The 26,283-nt window shown below is 37.9% G+C and overlaps 1 protein-coding gene across 1 annotated transcript in view; it reads left to right on the top strand.

Annotated features, from left to right (window-relative positions):
• Positions 1 to 26,283, top strand: part of Drl-2 (Derailed 2) — a 93,443-nt gene that overhangs the window by 30,341 nt on the left and 36,819 nt on the right. Inside the window, exons 2-5 of the mRNA XM_014240910.3 lie at positions 4,130 to 5,832; positions 25,239 to 25,366; positions 25,683 to 25,920; positions 26,063 to 26,231. Coding sequence (XP_014096385.2) covers positions 5,718 to 5,832; positions 25,239 to 25,366; positions 25,683 to 25,920; positions 26,063 to 26,231 — 650 coding nt within the window. The 5' untranslated portion in view covers positions 4,130 to 5,717. The remainder of the gene's footprint in view (positions 1 to 4,129; positions 5,833 to 25,238; positions 25,367 to 25,682; positions 25,921 to 26,062; positions 26,232 to 26,283) is intronic.

The raw sequence follows: 26,283 nt of genomic DNA, 5'->3' as shown, positions 1-26,283 counted from the left end.
TTTTTCGTTCACAACTCGGCAATATACACACTTAAACCAAAAACAATTTAATACCTATATACATATGCTTGTATATAACTAAACATATATATATATGTTATGGTATAAGTAAAAATTTGCACACATGCTTGCATTCGCAATCGCAGCGCACTCAGCCAGCATAAAGTGGCACCCAAGGCACGGCAGGGCAACAACAACACCATCAATATTGCCAGCTGGTGAGAAATAGCAACAAAAAAATGCAAACTAAAAAAAACAAACACATTAATAATAGTAAATTTTAGAAAATCAAAACTAGCAAACGACCACTTAACACCAATTTCTTGGCCTCGCAACTGAATAACTGTGCTATTCTATACCAAGGCGGCTGTAGTGGGTGATTGGCTTGAATTTTGCATACTTAGGAATTTCTTTCGCTCAAGTGCTGCTCACATTTCCGCTCATAAGTGTGCGAGTGGAAAAATTCTTTAGCTTTTTTACGTGCTTCGTGAGAAAACTTTTGCTTGAAAAGATTATAGGGCCCTGCAAGTTATAGAAATACGAATAAAATGTTAGTTACACATAAGGTTGCTATAAATAACTCGTTGGTACTAAAAAGTAGAAAAAACGTTCGAAAAATGTTTAAACATGTATAGAATAATTGTTTTCACTCTAATAGAAATTTGAATATTTAATTAAGTTAAAATTCAAATGCACACATAAAATCTAAATAATTAGAATTCAACAAGAAATGGCAACCCTATATGAAATATTTAACTTTTACTAAAACGCAAGCAATTTAAGAAAGCTTGACTGTAAAAATGGCAACTCTATCGAAATTAGTACTTTAAAAGTTCTTCTTAATTCCATCCACACATAAAAAAATGATTACGTGTTATTTGCTAGTCCTGGGGCCGAGATATATACCGAGAAACTTTCATTATTTTATTATGGAGCAGCCTTCGCCTAATCACAAATACATATATGTATGTTAATATACATCATACTATGTATATCGATAATGGCACTGTAGAGATTAGCGTGTCCGATATCTTAAATTTGTCGATTCTACGATTCACTCAGCAACTCGGTCCATGCAGTCCACTAAAAGAAATATTTTTAGTTAGAGAAAAAAATTTCTTATTGCTGGTGCGCACATTTCTTAAGAGACTCTACAGACTTTTGATTTCAGAAAAAGCTATTCGCTTACTTTACTTTGCATTCCAAATTGGAAAAAGTGGCGCTTGATGAGCCCATAATGTTTGAAAAATCTACAATGCTCTCAATTATAAAATCGTATAATTATTTTCAAGGAGAGTCACTCCCAAGTATAAAAATTGTCGAAAACATAGGGAGCACTCAGGAGCATTTTCTACTTACAAATATAAAAATAAATAGACAAAAAAGGCTACTCAGTGGCTAATATAATATTTAACTAAAAGATTTTGTAAAAATATTTATTTTTTAAACACTGATCAGGGTATATTAAGCTTGTCACAATGTTAACACCCAAAAGGAAACGTCGGTAACCCTCAAATATATTATATATATATATACATATCCGTTTATCGCGAATTAGTCTTTAGATAGTTAGTTTTGAGATAGTGATCTGAAAATTTGCGCACGATCCTTTACTCACTAAGAAGCTGTTCAGAAGAACCGATTAAACTCAAGTCCTTGCATGGACAAAATTTTTTATGACAATTTATCTTCACGAAATTTGGCATTGCTTATAAGCAAAGGCATCGCTATTATCTCAACTAAAGCATATAGCTGACATATAACTGACAGATCAAACTCAAATTATTGTATGAAAACTTTTTTTTTTTGACAAGGTATCTTTGTTCAAATTGGTGAGAAGTTTAATCATGCCTAGTCTCAGTTAACTAGCGAAAGGAGTGCCAAAAAAAAATTAATTCAAAACTCAGCTTTTTTCTAACCGAATTTTTTTGTTTTATTAAAAAAATATACACACAAATAAATCAAAAGTGTCCGAAAACCTGAAGTTAATTTTAAATAACATATACCCACAACACTAAATTTGATTCACTAAGTTGAGTTGAGAATTTATTTTCAGATAATTTTGCTGCACTTTTAACAACACCCTGAGGAATACACTGTATTCGGAAAGAACTTAATTAAATAATTCCTCAGATTTATTTACTTTCAGTCGACTTCTTCTTCTTCTTTTCGCAAAGTTCCGAATAACCGAAATATACGCCACTTCACAGTTCTGCATGAAAGCTTAAATAAAACAGCAATCAAAGTCAACAGCAAAGGTGAGGCATTAAATACTGCAAATTGCCAGCAACAAACACGCACTCAAATTTCAGCGATGGGCAATGAAGCAAATGTGTGAAGCAGCTGCTAGACGACAAACATACAGACACACATATGTGGTTGTGGATCGACACGGGTTTTTTATATACATGGTACACTTGTATCCCTACATAGAGTACAATTTTGTTGCATGTTGCCGTTGCTGGCATGTGGCACGCGAAAACACTCCTCGAGAGAGAGAGAGAGTGAGAGGCTCTTAATCTTTGCAACTTTTTAATTACTTTCTCAAGAAGTTCGTAGCATTTAAAATTGTTTAGAAAACTTGGTGTGGCAGTCAAAAACAGAGCACAAAACATGAATGAAATAGAATAAAAAACAACAAAAACAAAAACCACCACAATCAAAGAGCAAATAGCTAAAAATCAAAGCAATACAAAAATTGACTGAGAGCATAGCAAAAAAAAATCAAAAAAAAAAGTGAACTGTAAACAACGAAACCTTCAAAAGGACGCGCCGGCAGGCAGGCAAACAAACCAATACCAATCTCGTGTGTGTGAGTGTTGGCGTGTGGTGTTTTGCGAGCTGAAAACCAGCCACATGCCCACATCTCCCCGCTCCAGTGTTGCTATGTTGGAATGTTTGGTATTTTGCACTGGGTTTAATCCGCCTGACTCGACCGCCTAAGCAACCAGCATGACAGCTTTGGAGCAGCGCTGACAATGTGGCTCCGGTACACGCCTTGGCGACATACGCTGCTTGTTGCCGAGGTTGCAAAGGGATTTATGCTCCCTTCAACGGTGATATGTCGCGCTAGTCCTATTTTTAAAGTAACTTTACATATATGCCTCATATGGTTTTGGGTATTTTTGGGTATTTCATACCCAATTCTTAAATGTCACTTGATGTTCTAGCACTGATTTATGTCATTGGGTATTGTTTAAAAACAGAACTGCAAGAAGAATGAGATATAAACTTATATAAAGTAAAAATTTTCGAAAATATGAAAGCATGATCGATTTGAAGTTTTTTTACTTTGGAAAGGTGAATAAGAATCCAAGATACGACATCAATTTAATTAATTTTAACTCTGATTTGACTACAATTTCCAACAGTGCTTTCTTAAAATATCGACTCAGCTCACATTTGAAGAGATTTGTGAAGAACGGAGGGCTCCGGAAAAATGCTCATCGATCATTGAAGAAGTTTCCAAACCATCTCAGTCGTCGTATTTTTTAATGATGATCAAGCAGAACTCAAGCCAGTCTCGTTCTAGAAATTATATTGTTGATGGTCCTTGATTGCATGAAAGAGCTTAATAGTTTTTCAAAACGCATCCCGGCCTCTCTCGTCTGGATCACTGGTTAATGGAGCGTAAAGAGAAAGAAGATGGTCGACAAGCTCGCTAAGAAATTGGTGACCATGGTGCCAAAATGGCCTCATATTTTTTGCAGAAAGAATACACACCATCTGGAAATCAACTTGTCACTGAAATTCAGCGGCAGAGACATTAAAACTATTCGAGATAGTCGCCGCTAAAACAAAAAACAATGTTTACAGATCGCTCCAGGAAATCTTTCTTTCTATTTCCTGCTTTTTCTTACCCTTTTTCATATTATTTTTCTTAAAAGAGTCTGAAGACATACAAAAGTCGATGCACATCAGCATATATATGTATGTGTTCGTGTGATTAAATTTGTCAATGTTCGGTTCTTTCCAAGTTTAAATTTCATTATTCGTTGCTATGCTTGCGTCGTAAACCAATTTTGTTTGCCTATTTTCCCATTTCCTAAACCATATGTGATTCAAATTTTTTCTTCCTTTTAAAACTGATTTTTCTAATATAATTTTTCATACGTTCTTCTCATTGCAGAAGGTGTCATACAAATAAAGGTGAAAGGGTAGATAGTGACAGAGAAAACGGGCGGCACCCAAAAACCAAGGGCATGTCAAGTACATATGTGACAACCAAAAACCTAACGGCATTTGTCGGCATGTAAATGTACGCCACACGCGACGCCTATAAGAGACATAAAAAATAACTGGAAAAAGAGCTGTCGAAAATAAAAGCCACCCAGAAAAGTGTAGAAAAATCCCAGCTAGAACACTGAGAACACATATTAAAAAATAGAATAAGAAAACAAACAAAAAAACGGTAAAAAAAAAAGTTGTCGTTGAAGTTTGAAAGACACGTTGCACCAGCCTCACACATCGCAGCAACAAAAACAAGCTATATGGTTTCGCATACTCATCTGACGACACAGAAATGGCAGCTGACGACTGTTGCCTGACCGATGCGACGACTAACAACCGAACAAGCACAACGACTACAAGAACAACGGCAACATTGAAAAACAAAACACAAACTGTTGTAACTACAGCAAGTGCAACCGCTTACACCTCCCCCTCTGCCATTGTCTGCACGCCAGCTTGTCAACGCAACACAGCTGCGACTGCAACAACAAAAACAACAGTTCACAGCAGCGAAACGACAACAGCAGCAGTAACTCCAATAAACAGCAAACAAGAACATATTGAGCCGCATTAAACCGCATAGCCGACGCCGTCCACACCACAGACACTGCCACAGGCGTTGCATACGTGGAGGCGCACAAGCGCACGAGCGCAGCCAAGTGTGCGGCTGGCGGCATTGCAATCACAACTCGATACGGCTGTTGATTGTGCGGCGCTTTTGGTGAAAGTGCTGGTCAACAACCAACAACCAATTCAGCCACAAAACAACAACAATAGCAACTAGACGTGCACGCAGTACATAGCAACAGCGACAGTAGAAGAAGGCAAAAAATAAACACGAAATTAAAAGTGCGAAAGAATCAAATCACAGTCCTTAGGCAATACGAGGCGCACTGAAATTGCCACTGCGTGTTTAACAGTGTGTGTGTGTCTGTTGCTGACACTGTTGTTGTTGATTTTTTTTGCGAACAGTCACTGAACTCGGTTTTCCTTCGTAGTCGTCGCTGCCGTTACGCTGTTCTTTCGCACGGTTCGTGTATTGCTGTGCCAAACAAGACCAACAAGCAGCACACTCTCCCACGCCTACCACAACGGCGACAACCAGTAGAGCGGGCGTTGAATGAGCGCACCAGTGGATAATAGCCAGCACAAAAAAGAAGTCAACAAACACATTGCAAAAGAACGCGAAAAGCAAACAAGACAACGCAAATATCCAACGTACAACTGCCATCAGTTGACGTTTTCCACTATTTTTTTGCAATTCTCTTCAATTTTTATTGGCTCACTCTCTTTCGCCGCTTTTAAATTGACTTTGGAGCAACGTTTCAACGAGCATACGTTTGTAAGTTCTCCTCTTCGGCCGCGCTGCCAGCATCCTTTAGCCGTTGTCTGCTTTAATTGAGTTGACTACTCGTACGAATCTCAAAGCCGCATCGCTTTCCCACACCAGCAGTCAGCAGCCGGCAACGGGCAATAGTGTCATAGAGATGGCGTCAAAATTTTGGTTGAATGTTTGGTGTGCGCTGGTCGGCTGGTTTCCGCTGCTTGCGAATGGCTACCTGAATGTCTTCATTAGCCATCGCGAAGTCATCAAATTGATGGGTGAGTACAAAGCAAATGTAAAGGTAAACAAAAAATACCAATACCTATATAAAAGTTTAAAGTTCGAAAGAAAAGCAAAGAAAAAACGAAAATGTCAATAGTAAAGCAGAAATACTGAAAAACAAACTTCTAGCATTTTGATATAAAAAAGCTTTTTCTGTTATAAAATTGGTTGGGGCATCTAAAAAGAAACATATGTAGGTTTATGATCAAAGCCAGCTTTAGATTCAGGCTGGTTTAATTGTTACTCATACGCCCCATATACATATGTATACAAATATATGCAAACGTATTGATAAGCGTATGTTGCAACTGTTATTGTTGTTGTTGTTTCACTCTTTCAATACAATTTTGATCACGGAAAATATTCATTTATTCATTTCATGCATATGCAAAACATTTGCATTTGCTGCAGTGGCACACACCACGGCGTATACGTAACATTTCTTTATTGCCTGTCACATCAATGAGTTTCAGCAATAATCATATTAAAAACTAATACAGAAACACATCGAATGCGTCAATATTGTTCATTTGATGTGAATATTTGTAGCAGGATGTATGTACAATATATCTATACATATATAGTATGTATATAATTTATGATTCGCCTTGAATGTTGCTAGTATCTAAAGTGCTGTAATTTGCACAATGAGAGAGCGCATAACAGTTTAAAATATTTTTTAAAAGTTGACTTTGTAAAACATAGTTCAAGCATCAAACAAGATATTGAAGTAATACTTAACAACATGGAACTCTAAAAATTTATACGTTTCTATATATTTTGTAACTTGATTTTGCCATTTAAGAAAAACACAAAAATACTTATAAAAACCGTTGACTTCGGTTGCACCGCAGCTATAATACACTTCACAAGTAATAAAAGTTTCCATACAAGAACTTGATTTTGATCGGTTAGTTTGTATGGCAGCTATATGCTATAGTAGTTCGCTATCGGCGGTTGCAAAAAATGGGCAGGAAACTAAAATATTTTTTTAATAAAACTACTTATCTTTGAAAAAAAAATTAATCGCCACCCACGCTTTAATGCCATCAAGTAAAAAAATCAAGTACTTGAGAAAAAAACTCAGTTAATAATTCGCCTAATAATTTGTTTATGCTTGCAGATTTGCTTAAATATACAAGCATGTATGGAGAATATGTCCCAAAGTTCCTAGGTGGAACACCGAGCGTCAATTAACAAATTATAATTCGATTTATTTAATGCTGGAAATTTATTTTGTCTCCAGGAAAGACATGTTTCTGGCGACTCTGCTTCAACTTGTCGCCTCCAGGTATTGGCAGGTTTCCCTCGCTTGCGGCTCCCTTGAGCACTCCAGTCTAATGGATATTAGGGGAGAATATTGTTGAGTATTTCCATAGCTCTAGCAGTTCAAATGCTTTTATTTGTGCATTTTTAATTTATTTTTATAAACAAATAATAAAATTATTAAAATAAATAATTCATAATCTATCGCTAAACCAGCTTTGCCCTCTTATCTATAAATCTACTATAACTCTACTATTAATTAAACGAATCTTTTAGTATTGGTCTGTATGTTACTTAAATGGATATCTCAGAAGCAAAACTTCTGAAATACCAAAATGAAAAACTGTCTCTATTGTACAAAGAAAGCATTGCAATCACAAAAAGCACTTCTAGAGTGTTAAGTTCAAAGAAAACTATTAACACCGCTTTCAAAACAAAAATCCAGCATTATTCACCACCCTGATAAAATACGCCACTGACACACTTTCCACATACACACACCACAAAAAATGAATGTGGACCACAACTGATTGACTGATTAATAGTAGCAGCCAAGGATCAATTTAATTCAGTTTTTCTCTCGAACGCAAACACATTTGGCGCACCACTACAAGCGCATAGCTCAGAGGCATGCAGCTATGAACAAAATTGTATGCAAACATACATACATATATATACATACATACACATATATATATATATATATATAATATACACTCATACCGAATTAGTATAACAGCCAAATAGCGAAAAATTGGGAGTGGAAAACACTTGAAGCCAAACAAAAATATAGCGAGCTCAGCAAAGTGAAAGCAAAACAAATACACTGAGCAGAGAATGTGAAAGCATTAAGTGTTGCAAAACTGAAAAACAAAAAGCACAGCATAAGCTGCTGCGGTTAACAATCGGCGCGCGATTTGCTGAACGGCGCACTTATCGGTGGGGTGGCGGAGGATAAAAGCTAGCACATTGGCGAGAATAACAAATTATCAGATGCTTGGGCATGCTTAAGTGCGTGCCAGGCGCTAAGTGGGCAAAGCAAAACGAAAACCAAAAGCGTTTACATGAATAACTGCCGCGCACATAAATGTGTATGTGCTTAAATAAATGTATTTATTTTGCGCGCGATGCGGAGCTTGAAGTGGTTTTCGAGCATATTTTCATATTTATAAAAGCGCTGCTCGAGTGTATGATAAATAGTGCGTAAGCGAAACTTAACTTCACAGACATCGTTTGTACTCAACTATTTACAATACTTGCTTTTATCGCAACCAGCGCGTTATGCCAACCAGTTCAACTTTCCACCAGCGCTGCGCTTAATCTCGACAAACAAAAGTGAAATCGATTTCGAGCTCTCAAATCAACATCGTTATGGCGCGCACTTATTATTGACAATCGCAAGCACACAACAATAACTAAAACAAAATTAACAACAAGAAGCGCAACTAACAAACACTACACACATACTAACTCACACACAAACACACACATACATATTTGGCAAATAATAATAAAGTGGAGCAATACTTATAAATAGCCGCAAACCAAAAAGGACATCAACTGCCAACCGCAAGCAGTGAATGACGCGACATCGGCGATCTCACCACCACCACCACCACCAGCGCCATTGGCGGCATGCTTTCGCTATTTTCGGCGAAATATTAATGACATATTCAAGCGCCTTGGCAGTCGCAATGCATCATTTACCGGAACGCAATCACCGTTACCATTTATGGGCACTAGCGCAGCGAGCTTGGTGCGGTAAGCGCGCAAAGCGGCGTCACAACAATGGCCTCGACCTTGCCGTCGATGTTGCCAAAAATGTTTACTGAATCGCAAACAGGCAATCAACAACTAGACAACGCCACACACTCGCCCACACAAAATGAAGCATTACTCACGCTCACACACACACATACATATGGACACATTCGAACTTTTCCAACGCCATCTGTACAATTGATTAATGATACAGCTCGGCTGCCTCATGTCCTTTTACTGTCAGCCATCCACTTACCTAAACGCAATGTTACTTATTATTATGATAGTAATCGTTGTTGTTGTTGTTGTTGTTGCAGTTGCTGTTGTCTAATACTTCTTGTCAAACCGGATTTCTTTGTTAATGCGTTTTCTGTTTTTCTTATAATGCCAGTGTTGTTTTGCCTGCCGTTTTTTTTTTCCTTTTTCTCTCAACGTTTTGTTGTCATTTTAGTTTCGTCACATTACACGCCACTTCAGTTAATAACAACCACAGCAAATACCACATACTAGACCACAAAACCAAATAGGCTCGTAACGCAATGCAAACATGAGCGAATGAATTTTGTTTATTTTAACATACTCCATTTATCTTGTGGGAATTTCGTTTGCCCTCAACACATTGTCCCTTCTCAAATTTTAGCTCGTTTCTTATACATCAATTTGTAGGCTGCGAGTACGACAGTGGTCCCTTGGAATGTGTTGAATTTAGGCTTCTAAGCAAGTCGGAAAAGTTACTTCATAGTATACGAATTTAATGGAGTAAGGCTTTGAGGTTTAAGAAATCTGAATTGACCTAAAACAAGTTTGTACATTTTTCACTATTACTTTAAGCTTCGCATATTATCTGTGGAATAAGTTTTGGGATTGCGGTTTGATTAGTTTTCCAAATTGCTTTTCTTTCTCAGCGCGAAAAACTAGCCCCAACAATAAAAATGTGTCGTGAAGTGAGATATATTTTAACTAAGAGTCCTCTAACAAAATCGCTTTAAACTTTTTTCCTTTTTCTTTTCATGTAAAATAATGAAAAGTGCGCCTAATTGTAGGCAACGTTTTTTATGCCTACTAGTGACACCAGGATATTTTTATTGTACATATGCAACAATAGATAGCGTGCAAGAAATAGATAGCATACATTTAAGAGTAATGAAAAAATCTTCATTCTTTTTGAAAATTTCTGTGTAACCCGTTTAATTGTTTACAAAACAAGAAAATACGTTAACTTCGGCTGAATCAAAACTAGAATACCCTTGACAGCTGCTTTTCAATTCGAATGGCAGCTACATATATACTACAGTGGTGCGATCTAAATAATTTGTTTGGAGATTGTAGCTTTGTCTTGACTAACGATCAGTTTGTATGGCAGCTATATGCTATATGGGTCCGATATGGACAATTTGCATACAAATTGTAGCTTCACCTCGACCAATAATTTACGTCAACTTTCGTGAAGATATTTTGTAAAATAGAAATGTTTTCCATACACAAACTTTTTTTTCGATCGGTCAGTTTAAGTATATGGCAGTTATATGCATGTCAGCGGTTGCGACAAATGATCCGTTTTTTTTGCGGAGAAAAGGAAGTATGCAAAATTTCTGATCAATATCTTAAAAACTAGTTCCTCAGCTATAGCTTCGACTATATACAGATGGATAGACAGACGGTCATGGCTAAATCGACTCAGCTCTCACGCTGATTATATATATATATATATGTATATATATATTTGACAGGGCCTTGGATGTTTACTTGTGGTTATTAGAAAATTCATGGCAAACTTAATATACTCTTTTCAGGGTTTAAAAATGAAACAAAATCGTTTTGGTATACCATAGATCGCAAAATTAATTTTTATTAGCAAATAGAGAAATGTCACATCACCAGTAAATTTTTGGGCGAATAATAAGCCAAAGTTCACAGTACAGTTTTTCATTCGAAAAATTAATCGTCGGCCGCTTTCGAAAGCTTAATGGATTTTTTATAAAAATAAAAATAAAACAAATTTGACAACAACAATACTTCTAATTGTGTAGTGTAGACCCACGATTGCGCCTGCATACACCTGCTCAGATCAACAACCGTTATAACCGTTATCTATAGTTATAAAGTATAATAAAAGTGTCGCACACAGTCATTGAAAATCATAGTTTCTCACTAAAATTGCCCACTTTGCAACTTTTAGTTTCACCAAATAGTTTAGTTTCGGCAACAGTATCCTCGCAACGTCACACAATCCTTGCCACTTTTAGAGCAAACAAATAAATCTCCTGAAAACATATTTTATATACGTACTTACACACATGGTGGCATCTTTTAAGAATTAAAATAAATGGCATATGAAGTCACAGTGCTTACGAAGAGCATTAACTAATAAACCCTGAGGTGCGCTAAGCCAGCTGAGTGAGCACCTTCTATTCAAATGCTGCACTTTTTCAGTCACGAAATCACAAATGCATACATACATACATACAGTCACATATGTATACATGTGCCTCATGTGCTCCTAATGCACTACACTTACACACATGCAACTGCATAAATAATAAGCGACATCGTTGTAAATCAGCAGAGATAAAGAATAAAATGGCAAAGCGAATAAAGCAGACGGATAAGAGGAATAAGAAATGCAAAGAACTTTTAAAAATAATCCCATGGAGCACTTTGCATGTGTCGCTTGGTGGTGTGCTGCTTAAACAACAAAAAAGATAAACACACACACATACAAGCATATGCTCGCATACAACTACAATTACACACAACTACAACAATAAGCAACCGATGGCACATTTCCGACTGCAATAACTGCACAACAGTTGCATTGCACGCACACATAGCAGAGCACAATTCAGCAGACACACACACACACATGTGAAGTAAAGGCGAAACATACTTACCTGCATGTGTGTGTGAATATGGAAAGACTTGTACTTTCTTGTAGCTTCCCGTAAATCCAATGCATTTTGGTAAAGAAAGTTTGCACGCTTGTGTGCATACTTATAGCGAGAGTGTGTGGGTGCTGCCCGCGTTCGTGTGCTCGTAAGTCTCTCGCTGGGAAGCAAAACATATGGAGTAATACGCTTGTTGTATATGCAAGTGTATCATTATACATGCCGAACTATATCTAACTGTTTGTAGGCTTATTTATATGCAATTGTGTTGGTGTGTGTGACTATGCGCTCGCACGCAGCTTATTGTTGCAAACTACACACACTTACATACCACAACTACCATACATATATACATACATTTAAAGTTTTTAATGGAAAACACATGCAAGAAGTACTCTGGCGTCGGTGCATTCGCACATCCCTCGCGGTAATATATACTTTTGCCGCCTATCTAATGCACTCCAGCCAAACATTCGTGCAGCATAAGCAGCAGGATCAGATACGTGACCCAGACAACAGGAAAACTTAAGAACTTAAAGCTGCATATTAACTCAGTGCGCTCACCCAGCGGAGTTGGTTGCTATTTCAAATAGCAGTTCGCTTAAGTACACATGTATGGCTATACAAACAACATATAGTAAGAAACAAATATAAAAACAGAAATTTTTTTCTACGCTTAAAGCTTACAAATAAAGTTTAGTCGTAATAATTAAAGTTTTTAATTATACAAAAAAACGTTAACTTTTGTCATAAAAGGGTATAAAAAGATCTTCAACGTGATTAGATCCCGTCAACTTGTACTTGTATGGCAGCACTACCCTATAGTGTGCCAAACTAAAAATTTAAAACACCGTGTCAAATAAAATATTTTTCCAAAATAGAACTTGATTTTGATCGGCCAGTTTGTACGGTAGATATATGCTAGAGTTGTATGATACCGGCGATTCCAAAAAACTAACATTTTCTTAAAAATAAAAAGACGTACACGTGAGAAATTTCAGATCGATGTCTCCAAATCTAGCTGACTAGTTTTCGTATATAAAAGGGACAGACAGACGAACAATTCATATATATGTATATAGCTTAACTTTATAGGGTCTCCGTTGTTTTCTTCTGGGTGTTACAAACTTGTCGCAGACTTAATGTATCCTGTTCAGGGTACAGAGAACTAATATAATTCTCCAAAACTTAAATGCATCTGAATAATACAAAACAAAAGTTATATTCGCTTAACCTGAATTTATGCGCTTATATAAAAACCAACAGAATTTCCAAAAAACATCAAATAACAAAAATCGATAACATTTAGCTAAGAAATTATCGCCAATGAAAACGATATTTTTGCATTTAAAAGCATAGGGAGGCCAGTTACTGTGCGAATAGTTTTAACATTTGACGTTTGAGTATATTATTTGATTTTCAGACTGAACTGCTTACAAATAATTTTGAGAATAACTTAAACATTTTCCGAAAAAAAATCTCTTTAACGCAAACAACGAAAATATTGAGTTCACGTATGTTAAGTAAGATTGGAAATTATCAATGCGTTCGATAGAATTATCGATAAATGTTACTTTTTAGTCTTTTATCCTTGTAGTGTCAATTCTGTGTTTACTTCTTTCTAAAAATAGATAGTTACGTTCTAGAATCGCTACAATATACTCCGCAGTAAATTTATGCTGACCATACTTCACTGTAACTTCCGTTACTTCAATACAACTTATCTCAGAACCGGTTATTGTAGTCAGCAACATATGTTAATCTATATATGTACATATGTATTCTATATTTATTCTCAGTTTATATTTGAAATCTCATAAGCAACACATCACTAAATCGCTGCAATTATGCTACTGGGCCCTGCTGCACCGGAAAGATGTTCGACAGACGACACGAAGTAAACACAAGTATAAATGTAATATCTGACTACCCATCTGCCCGTTTTTTGTATGTGCAACAAATGTATATGTATGAGTGTGTATGTATTCGAGTATGAACTCTGTCTCACACGTAGCAGCAAAAGACAAAGACAGCAATTTGCATAAAGTTGCAGCAGATAATTAGTGCCATTAACTCACTTTAGTTGCAAACTAACTTGGCAAAGTGCTTCTACCGACACCAAGAACACCAACAACAACAGTAGTAATAGCAACAACAGCGACGCGCACAAAGCTAAGCCACAAAGGCAGCGGTGACGATGGCAAAAAGTGCTGACTGTAGTGGTAATTGTGGCGCTCGCAGTGCCCGCTGCAAGTGTTAGAGTATGGCGGCGGGGAATGCAAATGGAGTAGTAAGTGCTGGAAGCAATTGAAACAAAAATGGGACGAATGCGAGCTTAAAACGTAGGAAGGAATAATAGTGAGTGGTATAGATGAGTCAGGATAGTACTTTCTAAGTTTAGTTGGCAGCCAATTTTTTATACCCAATGCATGTATTTCTAAAGCGTGCTCCTTAATTGATTTCTACAGACATAAAAATTGAAAACGTCTAAAGGAATATTCCAGCCGAAGTGGGTTTAAAACTCGTTTGTACTACACTTTAATCTCGCTGAAAACTTGGTGAATCATGAGCTTGAATTAAGATTCAAAAGATAACTGAAAACTCTGCTCGACACGTGATTTCAAAAACCACTATATATTAGAGTAGCGCAACAACTAGTAAAGGTGAAGAGAACTCTCTTATCCATATTAAATGAAATCTTTTTGGCTTCTGCATGAAAATTAAAAAAAAAAATGGAAAAAATTAGAAAAAATCATAAAATCACATGTTGACCTTAGAGAAATATCACTGCAAATTACCATCTCGCTATCACACCTCGGGCATAATAAGTTAGGAGAGCGTATTTGAATAGAATGCAACTAATTTGTGGCAAGTGGTTAAGGTAAAGTGGTAGCGGTGTACAATCTTATACTTTTAAATTCTATCCACTCCTTTTAGCTTCCTTTCGCCGCTGTGTGGTGGTGCGCACTCAATTATCAAAGCAGGTTGCAGGTTGCATGTTGCACGTTGCCAACTAGCGCAGATAGGAGATAGGAGCAGTTGTGCTAGAGGGATTAAGAAATACAAGTAAGCCATGTGACCTAAAAAGCAACTACGCTGCATACCAGAAAAGCGCAGGGACGAAAGTGAAGAGAAAATGCCAGAAGCAACAATCAGGCAAGAATAAAATGGAAAAGCGAAGACGAAAAAGTAGCAGCACGAATTAAAGTTGTTAAATTAGTGAAATGTAGGAGTCACCAGGGAGTCACCACCTAATAATCGCTTGTCCGCCCACAAATATAACTGCTGATACCCACACGCTAAACTTTAACTGCACGTAGTGTAGCGCGTGCCAGGTGGCATGGCCAGCAAAGACAATAAAGCGACAGAAATTGCGCATTGTACGGCAACGGGGGGGCGGCGGCGAAGAAAATGACTGCAACGTGCCACACAGCGCAATGCAGCGTAAAACTGTGCGGTGCGCAATGAACGTGAAGGCGTCTCCAGCAGGTACGCATGCACGACAGATTCTGAAGATTTGCTGTGCTGCTGCCGCTTTCTCTCCTTAAAACGATACATTAAAAATGTTTTCTTAATTCACTTTATTTCGCCATCAATGCTGCAGTTCGTCGTTCCGAAGCCCTTGGATGTTGCAGCAACTGCACTGAGACTGCGTGCCACCAGAGCGCTTGCAGCTTTGAAAGATTAAACGTTCTACGAAGAGCTAAGTTAAATAGCAAGCAGTAAAGGAAATCAAGCAAATGCAAGAAACTCGTAAGAAGATCCGGGAAATCGCAACAGCTTGTAAATAAATAATTATAAGAAAACCGTCGAAAAACTGTTTACCTTCTACGACGTGCAACAGCATAAATACTATACATATGTACATATGCCACACTCGTATAAAAGTCATGCAGAGTAAACAACATGCAACATGCAACATGCATCGGCCAGTGGCCCTCGCAAGACCACACAAAGCCAGCATTACGATCAACACATTGCCGAAGTTGGTTTATTCCGCTTCACTGATTCGCACTTCTACAGCAATTTCATATACATAAGTACACATGCGTGCACTTGTCTTTCGCTCAAAGCAAATTCGTTTAAGCAATGCCAAATGAAAATTCGTCCTCATTTCTCAGTTCACTTTCTTTCTCAGACCTTGAACGATTTCGCATCCTCCCTCAGTTGCCCATATCAAGTTGATTGGCAATGTCCACAGTCGGAGAAATGCTCCAGGAGTGCAGCATACATCCGATATTCAAGAACAACGCCAGTTTATGCATTTTCCGCATCAGTAAATCGCCAAAGAAACGCAGCGCAACGCAACGCAAACGTAATGTGTGCAAAAAGAGCAAGCCTCATGCAAACAACAACAAAAAGATGGCGCTTAATAAGAGCAATAGCAACAGTTCACTGAAATTAAGTTAAGTAGAGCTTGGCTGAGTTCAGTACAGTTCAGTTCCGTTTGGGTTCAGTTCATTCTCACAGTCGCAGTTACAACAGCTTGACGACTTTTGATTTCGAAAATGCGTTGGCACAGTGGGTTAACTGCACCCGTTGTCGTTAATTATATTATATGTGATATTACAACACATCGAGCTCGCATTATTATACTTTTTCTCTCTTGCTCAGAGATGTAATTTTGAGAACACATAAGGTTTTCTATTATTACTATATTTGGCGTTATCAGCTGTTTTGCTGACGTCACTTTAGCTACTTTTTACACAAAATGATTGTCATATTTCCTGTCTCCGTACTGCTTGAGCAACTTTCAAAATCTTGTACTCTATTTGGTTCAATTATTTTGACAATTTACCAGTTCTAAACTTTCAAAGCGACAAAGGGTATAGATTACATTTGTTTTCTGCTGCCCAAAAGATCGATTAATAGTTGATATATCTTTTGGAAATTATTAAGTTCTGAACATAAAGTAAATTGTTAATACCGTTATAGATTTGACATTATCTTCGGCAGTAATCCACACCAAATTTCGTAAAGTGATCTTGTCAAATAAAAAAGTTTTTTTTTTTGTTTTGATCGATCAGAATATGGCTGTCATATCCCATCTGATGAGCAGCTTCTTGGAGGGAAAAGAACGTGCAAAAAAGACCGCGTATATACAGATGGAAGGCCGGACAAACAGACGTACATTTCTAAATCGACTCAGCTCGGCATTATGATCAGATTATATAGATTTTATAAAGTCTCCGACGTTTTCATCTAGGTGTTACAAAGTACTTGGCAAACTTTATATATCCTATTCTGGGTATAAAAACTTTTGTCAAATAATTTTGAAAACATAAAAAACCACAGGAAGTAATTTAAAATCTGTCTCTATTTTTGCTGAATATATTTTCTATTTCACGACCATCAAGCGCTGAACGATGCGGTTAAAGCTTAAATTTGTTTAATTTCACAGCATTCGCACAGCACAACAGAGCACAACACGGCATGGCACAACATGGCACAGTGAAGCCTATGCGTTTGACTTTCTTTCTATTTGAGTTGTTATTATTGTTGTCGACGTTTAAATGAAACCTTTTTATATTTAATTTAACATTTTTCCGTTTACAACTTTTTTCTGAGCTTTTATTTCATTTACTTAAATTTGTACGGCAGAGCACAAAGGACGCACAACAGTTAAATGCGTAACGATGATGAACGGAAAGAGAGCAAAGAGCGTTTCAGGTTGAAGAAGGAGGCGCATGGCAGGAGGCTTTATTGCTGCTGAAGCTGGGTAGTGAGTAGTAGAAGGCTGGCAAGCAGCCTGTTGATGTGCCTGATATATGCCTGCTTGTTAGCGCAGCACAGTTACTTATGCCAACAACAAGTGTACTATATACCTTTGTATAAACTCGCTTACTTCGTTTCTAGGACACTTGGCCTGGCTTGGCTTGTGGAAAGAAAGCAATGTGGAAGGCTAACGTCAGGACGAGTGTCGAAGGGCGAATGTGAGCGCTGAAACGGCGTGGAGGAAATGGCTGTGGGTGCGGTTTTTGCACGCTTGCGTGATTTGTTGCTTTTGCTGTGTGAATGCTTGACTGCTTCATTTAAATTAATAATCAAAGGAATTGAAGAAAATTTGCTGGCAAATAATTTTCACTTTACTTCGTTAGCATTTAACAACCATGAATGTATGTATCTATTATATATATAATATAAGATATATATAAATACATATTTATAACCGTTGTAATGTGTGTGATTGTGTGCGTATGCAATTTACTTGCTGTTCGCTTGAGCGTGCTTCATTAACGCTTTCTACACAAGTAAAGAAAGGAAAGCGGTTGGCGCGGCATTGGCGAGAATCGCTAAAAAACGCGCTCCCGCAAAGGTCAAACGAAGGCAATTAAACGAAATTTGCGAGTCAGCCAGTTATTGAATATAAATTGGTGGTTCGCTTTAATGGCGGTGGCGCGTGCGGCTGTTTTAAGGCACCAACAAATGCAAAATACACTTACACACACAAGAAATGCATATGGAATCGAGTATTTGCGGATAAATGCAATTATAAAGAAATATATGTATTTGTCTGTATGTGGAATATGTATGTGTAATTAAAGCGGCATGCCACACACGAATTGTTGGCATATTTCGCATAACCGCACACGCACACAAATATACCGACCACACACTCTAGCAATGAACCTTTGAAAGCTACGCGCAGAACGAGGCCACATTGCAATTGATCGATATGGTGTGGCATGCCGGTGGCGGCGTTTATAGCTGCCTCGTTGGGGTATGGCGGGAAGCCAAACTTATTGGCTCTAACGTGAAACAGTTCACAAGTGGCTAATAACACTTGGACTTGAACGCTCATAACGGCAGCCAACAGTTCTGACGAAAAGTGTGATGCCATGCTGCTCACCAGCCATGCGTTACCTCTTAATCAACCTACACCCGTTTACTCATAGCGCACTTTAAGCTGCATTTGGTTGCCTTGTGGCCTCAGCTGTGGCAATAGCGACATGGCAAATATACCACATGACTGTCACAAATTGCCTCACAAGCTTACGCAGCGCTTAAATCGGTAAGATTGGAAGATTGCACTGGAAAACCCCTGTAGTGAGGTAATGAAAGAACCATATAACTAGTTACTAGGCATTAACTAGTTGATGAGTTTCTAGTGAAAGATCTTGAAATATTTAGACATGGAACTGCAATTTCGATTTTTATTAGGTGAAGTTTTTCTTATAACCATTCATAGAATGTTCCAAAAACGTTGTTGGATACTACATCGATAGTCTAGGTTTAAGAAATATCACCAGTTCCAAATTGGTAGACAATCTCTACGGATCTCCTCGCACCTAATTGTGACCTCCTTGAGAGTAAACTTTCTAAACTCTATCCGTAATCTCTTATCGTGCTTTGCCATAGTTAAACTTTATGCATCATCAAAACGAGATACCCACTGGAGAACTTGTAGAGACGCATACTAGTACTTTACTTTAATGGACCACTCTGTGTGTGCACCACTAGGTGACGATAATCCGTTATCTATACAACTCCATGTATTCGGTGCATGTATTTCCGTGATGGAGCACTCTTGTTTGTGAACCTCCGTTTCAGTTTATTTGCGTTCGAGTTCTCAGCCTCATCAGCGGGGTTGGCTTTTATCCGCTTTGATTTTCGCAAAAACGCAAATAACGACGAGCAAAGTGAGTTCAATGGAGTGTACGAACAAATATACACCATCAACGCCTACGTCCACACAGAGGCATGGGGAAAGGTTCTCAGTTGCACATACACTAGCTGACGTGGCAGACAAAGAGCATCAATGAAGGCACCGCAATCAATGGAAAAAGTAGCAAGCGAAAAACAAAAACTTTAGAGGCATTTCACTAAGTAAATGTAGGAAAATCAGCACTCTTTGGAGCAAACAAGGATTTTGTGTATTTTTCGGTGTAAATCGACATGCCTAAGTCCATGCAACAACTGAGGATCTCACACTGCCCTTGGCGAAGTACCAGCCAATAGTGTGGCCACCAAAGCCGCTCAGCGTCCATTTCAACACCAGTTCAACATGCGTTTCCAACTCTCCACATACGCATCGACATGGATATGGATAACGACATGAGACATGAGGCATGGCTCTCATTTCACTTTTATCTTGGCTATAAGCTGGTGTGCTGTACACGAGTGAACGAGCCCCCTTTCATTGCGCTTTTTCATACTTCACGTTTTATTTTAATGTTTTCTTTATTTCATTTATTTTTTATTCCCCGCTGCAAATGCTATTCCTCTGTAACACGTAATTGGATTTAAAATTGTTTCGAAATCATTCGACGTCGAAACAGTCGATTCAACTGCTTGCTCGACTGGTTTGTTGAATCCGCTTGCAGTTGTTTTGGGCTTTCCATTCTTTTTATTTCATTTTAAATGTTGTACATTTTTTCGTTGCCTCCAAATACAACGCGCTCCACTAACGACGCCACATTTTTGTATCTTCCGCAGCGTGCAACCAATTTTTAAATTTTTAAAAAACGTGGATTTTAGAAAACGCCATTGAAATCGAAAATACGATTAAAACGGCTTAGTGGTATTTGAGTGTACTGTTGTAGATTTTATTCCTCTCATAAATTTAATTAAATCTTCGCACATACATTTTTCGAACCTAACTGTATTAGCGGCTGCAATAAATATGTTTGTTGGAGAAAATTGTTTATTTAAAAATTATTTTTCCAATATTTACAAACCCAACAAATTATAAGCCTTTTTTTTTTGCTGCTCAATAATGTCGAATTAAAAAAATAAATTTCACAATGTTCAAATATTATTATGCAATAAGCAAGAGTATATGAATAATTTACAATAGCCACTTGTGGTTTAAAAGTGAAATAAGCCTTTCAGATCAATTCTTAGTTTTAATCGTCGACTAATCTGTTCTTTCATTTTGGGTTTTAGAGTTTACTGTTATTTGTCGGTATAAACACGAAATATTCACCCAGTTTTTGAGCTATCAACATTTTTCATACGTCTTTTTCGCTCCACGATGCTGTCGAAACCGCTGCCATCGGACCACTATAGCGTATATGTAGCTGTCATACAAACTGAATGATCAAAATCAAGTCCTTGTAGGGAAAAATATTTTATTTAACAAGCTATCTTCACGAAATTTGCACGAATTATTGCCTAAGACAGCACTACAATCTCCAAATATATTGTTTAGTTTGGATCACTATATATTAGGATGGAGTGAAATTTTTTTTTTTTTTTGCTTAGTCTGAGTGTAAAATTTGTAGATTATAAAAAAAAAGTTTTTGGAAATTTTAATTTTTTAGTTTAAAAAAAAAAGTCTTAAACGATAACATGCTTTCCTTAAGCGTGAAAATAAATTTTGAATCGAAAACCGGTTATTTTTATATAACTGTAAAGAAATTAAACAAAAAAAATTTTAACTCAAAGTTTACTTTAAAAGTGAGATGTTAAAAAAACTTTTTTTTTTAATTTTCTTTTATTATAATCTACAAATATTACCCTCAGGCTAAGAAATAAAAAAATTTTTTTTGCTCCATCCTACTATGTATATACATATAAACTAACCGATGTATATAAAGTTCTTGTATCGAAACTTTATTATTTGTGAAGTTTATTATATCTTCGGTCAACCGAAATTTACGAATTTTCTCATTTTAATACATTTCAATGCTTTCGAACACACAATACCGCAGCTTTGCTTACAATAGCTATAATATGAGAATATAAACAAAACTATGCAATATATTTGCAAGCATATCATATCAAAGTAGTAGCATGTTAAAGCGTCTTAGACCAGGGTCCGCCCACATTACTCATAGTCTACGAAATCTAAGAAGTGGGATTGCTGCCAAACTTGCCACTTCAGAAACGTAGTTGCGCAGTCAAGCAGCCGGAATGGAGTAGCAATAGATGTAGTGTCAACTACACAAGTCAAAGAACCAACGAAAGTGGAGAAATGTGCCCGCTTGTTGCCTGTCTTTCGGCAGTTCAAAGTCTAAAAACGAGGAGGCCGTCCGTCCGTCTGTGCGTCCAATCCACCACTTGCTGCCACATCCCGCACGGACTCAACGTATTTCATGAATCTCGCATTTTACGCTTGTGACTGTGCTTACGCAACTGCTGCTGGTGTGAGCTATGTTGTGCACCAAGCCCGAATATCCTGTCTGTCTTGTAGTCGTTGTCGTCTTCTTGTGTCTTCTCGTTATCTTTGTCTATGTCGCCGTTTGAAAGACGCTTTTGTCAATTGCGAATAGCGAATGGATTAGCAATGATCCCAATGAGTGAATAATGCAGCAAAGAAATTTAATTTCACGTCTTTTACTTTTAAGTGCACTACTCCAAAGACAACACAAGCAACGCACTGACTCCCCAAACGCTTAAAACCATTCTCGTTCGCTACAAAGCGACAGAGACGCGACGCCTCCACCGAACCACGATGCGCACACAGAGCGCCGTCAAGGAGTCACCGAAGCAGTAGATGGACGGGCGACGGACGAGTAAATATTGGAATTGAACATTGTTTGTTGTTTGCGTGTCTGAGTGCACACACACACATACACACGCTCGTGCAATTTTCTTTCCATTTCATCCGCCGCTGCGCCCTAGCAGCAAGAGCAGCATGTCGCTCATCAAAAAGACACTTAAATGTTTGCAACATCTGACAAAGACGCAAAATGAGTTTTCTAAGCAGTTTTCATTTAAAAGATATTGCGAGTATTTGACATCAACGCATTCGCCGGCATTCATTATGCTCCCTAACTCGCACATTCCTCTCTACGTCGGCTCGATTGACGTTTGATGCTTTCATGCTCGGTTGCGTGCGTAGTGCACTCCTACTTGCTGGAAAGAGCGAAGCGGTTGTGAATGAGCTGTTGCAAACAATCAGACCTTCACTTTTAACACTTCGTATCCGCGGCCAATTTTATGGCGGTTAAGTGTACTTTAAGCATAGTTTAAATAGCTAATAAAATGACAGCTACGCAAATGCAACACTACATCGAGGTGAAAGCAACTAAGCGGGAGACGCTGAATTGGATTCAAATGAGGCGAATGGATTTAACTTGGTTGTAATCTTTGAATGAGTAATAAATGCGAATGAGACGCTACAATTCGTAATATCTCAATCAAATTTAAGTTTCTTACATCAAAAGTCTCTTATTTGAAGCAATTTATAATGCATTTGTTGATTAGCTCGCTAAATTAGTTGATGACATTGTTATGCTCAGTTATTGAAATATAGCCGAATATATTATTTGTATATTAATTGAATTTGATATTGGACTGGATCGAACGGCCTATATTTAAACTATCTTCTTTTAGAAGTTATATCCACTTGCAAGTCAGAAAAACTGCGTTTGTTTGAATTTTTTTTTTTTTTTTGAAGAAGCATTTTATTTCATCAATACATAAAAACATGTGGGTTTACAAAATTTAAGGTACACTAATAATCGATTATTAATTCTGAAAAATTTTGGATTCTCTTGATGACGTAGCACATCTCTAGAAGGCCTCAAGAAATTCTTACAAACACATTCATATCACCGAAACATTTTGCCGGATAAACTTCAAATTTGCGGAGAATATTTTCAATATTTTTTGATTTTGTGAAATTCAGAATTGGATATAAATTTTTAATAAGGGTTTATAGTTCTATTGTCGAAGTAAGATGTTTGGGTGAGCATTTCATAAGATATGCTTAGGCCAACACTGTTGTCTTATATAGGACTTTTCGCTATTAGGAATATCGTAAACTACTCATTTAATAGTTTTTGAATTAAAGAAATTCCATGCCGATTCAAACTAATCTAGAAGACAACTCACTTTTTGTGCAAAAAAAGCTTCTACCAAAAAGTCCAGGCTTCCATCCATATATACTTTTCTGCTATTTCATTTAAGAAAGATCAACTGCGCGTTAAGCATTTAAACTGATTTCTTGTGTTTAATTTTCGCTAGGAGCGCATAACCAATAACGGAATATAAGTAAACTCTTTTCTCCTTTGAGAGGTTGACGTCAATTCGAAGTACTAGAAAGCGTAAGAACTTTGCCTCTTACTTTTGTTCTAACTCTCTTTAAGCAACCGAGTATAATATCGAAAACAAGGTTCATTTTGGTCCTTCATCGATTCATAATTATTCTTTCATATACTAATGGCCCTTAACAATCGATTTTGAGGAGTCATATAACTCTGTCACTAATTTTATAGCTCCATATGATAAAAGTTGTTTTAACAATTACAAAAATTACCATTTCCATTGAAATTTGTATCGAACAGCTATTGATCACTCGATAAAATAGGCAATAAACACACCTTTTAAAAGTAATTGCGGGTCACGCATTGTGGTCAAAGGTGCACTATTCAAAATAGAAACTGATCACTGACCACAATATTAAAAGTTCGCAATCCCCTCAAAGTAAAAGTGGAAGGGGGGTGTGCAAAGAAATCGGGCTATTCACACAACTACACTTTTAATATCAAAAGCTTTACCTTTATGCGTGCATGCTTCTCTGTGTGCGGGTGTGTGGCAGCAGTTTATCCCTTTCATATTTTACACATTCAAGGCAATTTATTTCCATTTCCCCGCTCTTTGAAGTGAACTCGCATTTTATATAACTACAAATGGGAATGCACGCCTACGCGCACACATAGATGTATGTGGATGTGTGTGCATGCAATTGAGAGGCTTTTGAGAAGAAACCATTGCTTGAATAGAGTCATTCATACAATTGCCATAAAAAAGTGAAAAGGCAGAAATAAACATTAAGCGCTACACAAGCAGGGAATAAAAAGTAAAACAAGAAAAAAACTCCCCCCATGCGCTGCTAAAAGGTGCGTAAAAGTGCCGCATACTATTTTCGCATATTTTCTATACACTGTTACCCGCTTGCCCAACAAATAGAGCCACTACTAGACTAATAATAAATTGCAAAGCGTTTTCACCCCTAGATGAAGCGATACTGACGCCCAAGCTAAGCGTGCGAGTCAATTTTCGTGTAATTCTTTTTATATAGTCCCGTTGCCAGAAATTCGTTTTCAAGTACAAAGCAATGAAATTTGATTGCGCGATGATGAAGGTGTCGCATTCAGCAGGCGTCGCATAAAGAAATTATTTTACTATTTTTTCAATGTTTTACTTTCCTTTCTTCATTTTTTCCGATTCAAAGACGCACACGCATTTTTCCCTCTACAACCAGCAGAAGATCAAAGCCACAAAAGCCCTGTGGCAGAAACGAAATTGTGTACATTAGTTACTAGAGTGCGGCAGTGTCAGGGGTTGCTCTTCGGTCCCTTGGTAGTGTTGGCTACAGCACGCCAAAAAGTTCAAAATATCAGCGGTAAAAAGCGAAAAATCGAAAAAAATCGAAAAATAATAAAAGGGGGAAAAACAGAAATTTCTTTGAAAATTGATACAACTAAATTGCGTTTTAATGCGCAACATACGAGCAAACATATTTTATATAACTGTTTTTTTTTTCTTTTTTATCCCACTCCACTTATTTGTGCCGCCCAATTCGCCAACAATTTACACAGGCTTGGAAGCAGACTTGTTCTATGTGCACGAGGGCGCCATCAACACTTACGCTATGCATTTCACGGTACCGGTGCCAGCAGATGTGCATGATTTAGAGTTTTCATGGCAGAGTTTGACGCCGTATCCGGTGAGTAAAAGAGCCATATTCCTTGCTGACTCACTCCATATTGTATATTTTTCTGCCAAACTCTGTGTTCATGTGTCGACATGTGTGTGTGTGTGTGTATGCGTAAGAGACGCATGCCAGCATTTGACCCCACAGAGTCTGACAGTACCGCCACCAATACCACTTGCGTAGCACTCAAAATCTAATTTGCACTCCATTAACCTTCTCGCCAACAACACAACTCTATGCGCAACCGTTGAACAACAACACCACCACCCACCAACTGCCAACGAAATTATGCTGCCTGGAATTTTATATGCACACTCGCCGGCTTCAGCTGCCCTACACCATCACAATCGACTACGAGCACGAGCAGACCGCTTTGGCTGCGCCCACGCTCAGCATACCCGACAAGGGCTATGTGCCACAGCAGATTGAGACATTTCTGGTGCATCTACCGTGTACGGGGAATGGCAATAAGGAGGTGCCGCTTGTCGTCAATATGCTTGTGAGCGGTCCACCGCGCACTAATGACACCAAATTGCATTTTAAACGGAATAAAATCTGCCTCAAAGGTAAGTCGCAACCAACGCAGTTCGCCTAATCCAGTTATGTACATTCATCCAACGCGCAACGCATTTATTGCCTGCAACGTCATTGCATTTTTAATCGCGCATTTGCAATTTTTCTCTTACCTTTTCCCGCGCTTTCCTTTAGGTTTATTTCCTGTTCCGAATCAATCAGCGGCACCCGCCCAAGCGCCGTCGCCGGGTCACGCGCTGTTGGGTGCTGCGGCTTGCGCGCTCGGTTTGGTGCTGGTTGTCGGGTTGATTGCGTCAGCCATGTATGTACGCGCACGCAAGCAGATACGCCAGGATTCGTTGCAGTAAGTATCTGAAATCGGAGGTAGGAAGCGGTGCGCGCATTCGATAAGCGCG

Source organism: Bactrocera oleae, chromosome 4 (assembly GCF_042242935.1).
Source record: "Bactrocera oleae isolate idBacOlea1 chromosome 4, idBacOlea1, whole genome shotgun sequence".
NCBI lineage: Eukaryota > Metazoa > Arthropoda > Insecta > Diptera > Tephritidae > Bactrocera > Bactrocera oleae.
This window is presented reverse-complemented; position numbering and strand designations above follow the sequence as displayed.